This window comes from Pseudomyrmex gracilis, unplaced genomic scaffold (assembly GCF_002006095.1).
Source record: "Pseudomyrmex gracilis isolate BER0280 unplaced genomic scaffold, ASM200609v1 scaffold_4703, whole genome shotgun sequence".
In the NCBI taxonomy this organism is placed as follows: domain Eukaryota; kingdom Metazoa; phylum Arthropoda; class Insecta; order Hymenoptera; family Formicidae; genus Pseudomyrmex; species Pseudomyrmex gracilis.
This window is the reverse complement of record NW_018025287.1, coordinates 1-3,673: the sequence shown is the minus strand read 5'-3', so window position 1 is coordinate 3,673 and position 3,673 is coordinate 1. Positions and strand designations below refer to the sequence as shown.

The 3,673-nt window shown below is 29.0% G+C and overlaps 1 protein-coding gene and 1 long non-coding RNA gene across 2 annotated transcripts; both read left to right on the top strand.

Moving 5' to 3' along the window:
• The first annotated feature begins 6 nt into the window (after positions 1 to 6).
• Positions 7 to 275, top strand: LOC109863404. Its single transcript, XR_002251328.1, has 2 exons — positions 7 to 135; positions 215 to 275. It is a non-coding gene; the product is annotated as an uncharacterized LOC109863404 (long non-coding RNA).
• A 1,581-nt stretch (positions 276 to 1,856) lies between these two features.
• On the top strand, positions 1,857 to 3,486 carry LOC109863403 (phospholipase B1, membrane-associated-like; the record flags this gene model as incomplete). Its single annotated transcript, XM_020443663.1, has 3 exons — positions 1,857 to 1,992; positions 2,878 to 2,979; positions 3,275 to 3,486. Coding segments are annotated over exons 1-3 (450 nt in total), but the record flags the coding sequence as incomplete, so codon positions are not given.
• Positions 3,487 to 3,673: the final 187 nt, after the last annotated feature.

Sequence of the window (3,673 nt, the reverse complement as noted above, 5' to 3'; positions counted from 1 at the left end):
AAAAGAATGATTTTGCAGTTGTGGCACAACCTATTCTGCTAAATTTTACATTGCCAGTTGAATCAGATGGATATATCGATATGTCAGCGTTAAGTATGGATTGTTTTCACGGCAGTCAAAAAACTTATGCTTTGTGTAAGTGTATTTTTTATATAATATTTATTGTAAAATATATCAGATGTAAAGATATATGTCTTTGTTGTTAATACTGTAGATGCAAATGGTCTGTGGAACAATTTGTTAGAACCAGTGGGAGCTAAATCGACGAACTACTCTAAATCATTGTTCGAAAAGTTCCTCTGTCCAACACCGGAAAGACCTTATCTGGCTACAATGTTAAATTCAAAAAATTAAATTCTTACAAGTAAAGTTAATAATTCGACATTCCACTTATAAAACTAACACGCTAAGTATACATTTTGCTTTAAAATTTAAGGTAAAATAAAAATGGCAAAATATAGATATTATATTACATAAAATATATATATATATTATTTTTTATAATTAATAACTATATTTATTACAAAATAGTTATACCACTACATCATTTTTCTTGATTTTCTTGGTTCCGCTTGAGTCAAATCGGCTCATTTGAGCTTAGTTTTAGCGCTCCGCTATAGATTGCGCTCCTTTGTAAACTGTGTTCTCCAATTGTACCTAGATATTTATTGTTTATGAATTGAATAGTATCGTGTACTAAGAAGTAACAGTTTGTATATGGAATAGTTTAATACACAGAGTATCTTTTGTGTTACATTTATTGTTTTATTTTGAAAACGAAATGTAGGTTTTGCTTTAGATATGTTGCTTTAGAAAGAAATTCTCAAGCTATTCTTTTATTACACATTTCATTTATTATTTCTTTAAATTAGTATCTTATTAAAACTATTGCAATGTAATGTACCTGCAATATCAATATAAATATTATTATTATTATTATTAAATATAATTTAAAATACATTGTTACTACGCAAACACATTTTTTGTTAACATGTACTGATTATTATAGACAGTTATTGATAATGATTATTATAGTCATTCCGAATACATATATACTAAATGATATATTAAACTATATATACACATTTATATGTATCAATTTTGTTATATAATAACAATTATATAATAAATAATTGTGCAGTAAAAATGTTACACACACACAAAGTGTGTTCGTTGATATAATACATTTTAAAAACAAAGCTTTTATGTTTAAAACAATATTTGTAGAGTTTTTGCAATAACATAGCAAATTAAGATATGTATCATATTATACACATGTAAGATACAATGCGATGTATGTAACGAAAACCTATTTAATCTTGTTACTTTAGAAGCAATACAATATTATTAAAATATTTCATTATCATATATAAATATAATACAAATAGCGATAATATTATAGTAATATAGTATTATAATATCTAACATTATTGATTTATTGCAATTTTACTGTGATATATTTTCGTAATAATTTGTGCTATGTGACCTGTTCAAAAGCGCGTTTTATGCGCATGATTAAAGCAGATATTTTTAAGTGTGTTTCAGAACGCATGACGTTTTTCAACAACTTTTAAGTTTTCAAAATTATTTTTAGAACATTGTGAATCAAAGCCAATCAAATTATTCATGTGCAAAAAATGTGCGAAAGTGAAAGCATTTTTGAGAGGTGCGTTCGTGAGTGTTATAACTTTTTGGAGAAGTTTGCCTTCAGTGACGCAAAACCTTGATTTGTAGAAAGACGAAAAGATGACCTTGTTTTATAATGAGTAGCAAGCTGTATCTTTTGCAAAGTGGTGGAGCACTGGTTATAAAAACCAGCTTCATTGTCAGTTCCACGCAATATGTTTGGATACACAATGTGGAAATGTTGGTTGGTTTCTTTTATCTTGTTGTATCTATTAGCTACAACGTCATGTCGAAAAACCGACCTGGACTCGTCTATCAATTTGATGTTGCTTCGTATTTTTCGAAATTGGACTTACGATACTTTCGGTATGTGTAGAAAAAAATATAAAAATGAACATTCATATTTTTTCAACATATTTCGAGAAACACAGAACACGAAGAAAATCGATCAAAACAAGATAAAATCAGTGGAAATTGATTACTTTTTGTGTATATTTTGTCGGAGAAAGAGAAAGAGAAAAAAAGAGAGAGAAAGAAATAAACTATTGCTTTATTTATTAAACGCTTTGGAAAAATCACTTTAAACGCAACATTGACAAGAAAAAGAAAGATCGTTTAAACAACTTCGACACTATGACACAAAGGAAGAACAAGAGTGTCTTTCAAATCTCAAGTATTTTGCTGTATCAACGATTGCTTCAATTTGTAAATGAAATATGTGGTTTTTCTATTTTTAAAACTTTATATAATAATCAGTCAAAAATTCTTGAATTTGTATTCATTCTTTTTCTTTTTCTCCATNAAGTTTTCTATTCATATTAATTTTAGATGAGAATATGTATATATCTACAAAGAAATGTTTTATAACAATTTGCACTCTCTCTAGATGTTTATTAAACGTTAAATAAATTATAAAAATTATACATGAATGTTTAATAGATATGAATTATGAATATCTATTTGGGAGACGTCTGAATGATGATTTTACTTGATTGAATACGATACATCAAACATTGCTTACTATTGTTGTNCTGTCTAAAGATATAAATGCAAATCAATCTTATTAACTGCTGACTACAAAGTTCGAACAGTTGAAAATTGCATTAGATCGAATAATGTATGAAAGTTTCCTTGTGCGCGCGCAACGTACTATTTTATTTTTTTACTTTATATTTGTTTTTTTAGAGTAAACCTCCACTATGATATTTCTGTGCTTTACCACATTATAAGAATTTTAATTATGTTTNGTAGGTAAAACGGGAACTGAAGCACGGTACTTGCAAGCGGCGAAAACCACAAAAAGAACGCAGTCACCCGTTCCTATTAACATCTCGTTCCCTTGCGATGTAACAAGTAAGATGTTTACTCACTTTGCGTCACAGTTTTGTCTTGAAAACTACATTAATGTGCGTATCTACATCTACTAACGCCTCGTTTTCTTGCACTGTAACAAGTAGGATATTAAAACACTTTGTCACAATTTTCTGTTGAGAACTATTTAATTTGTTTATTTACAAGTGTTACTAATTAAAATCTGTTATTAAAAAAATCAGTCCAAAATTATTCGTTTTTGCATAGACATGTATGTACTGTACATTAAGTTTATGTATTTCTACACAACTTTGGTTACATTACATACTCTTTATAGATGGTCGATCGCCAGTGGTGCCGGATTCTGTGCGTAAATTAAAACCTGGTGATATTGATGTTATTGCCGCAATAGGTGACTCGTTTACAGCCGCAGCTGGAGCTTTCGCGACTTCTATAGTTCATATCTTAATTGAAAACAGAGGAATTTCACCGTCTGGTGGAGGTCAAGCCACATGGAGAGAATTTTTGACTCTTCCTAACATCATTAAGGTGAAGCATCTTCATCAAATAAAATTCTTTTTATTACATATGAAAGTTAGCGAATNTATGTATGTCTGCAAAGTAATTGTACTTTGAATGTTCAATATATTAGGAATTCAATCCCAATTTGATAGGATACGCATTGGGTGATTCTTTGACAATCCATGAAGCATCGCAACTGAACGTCGCTGAAAGC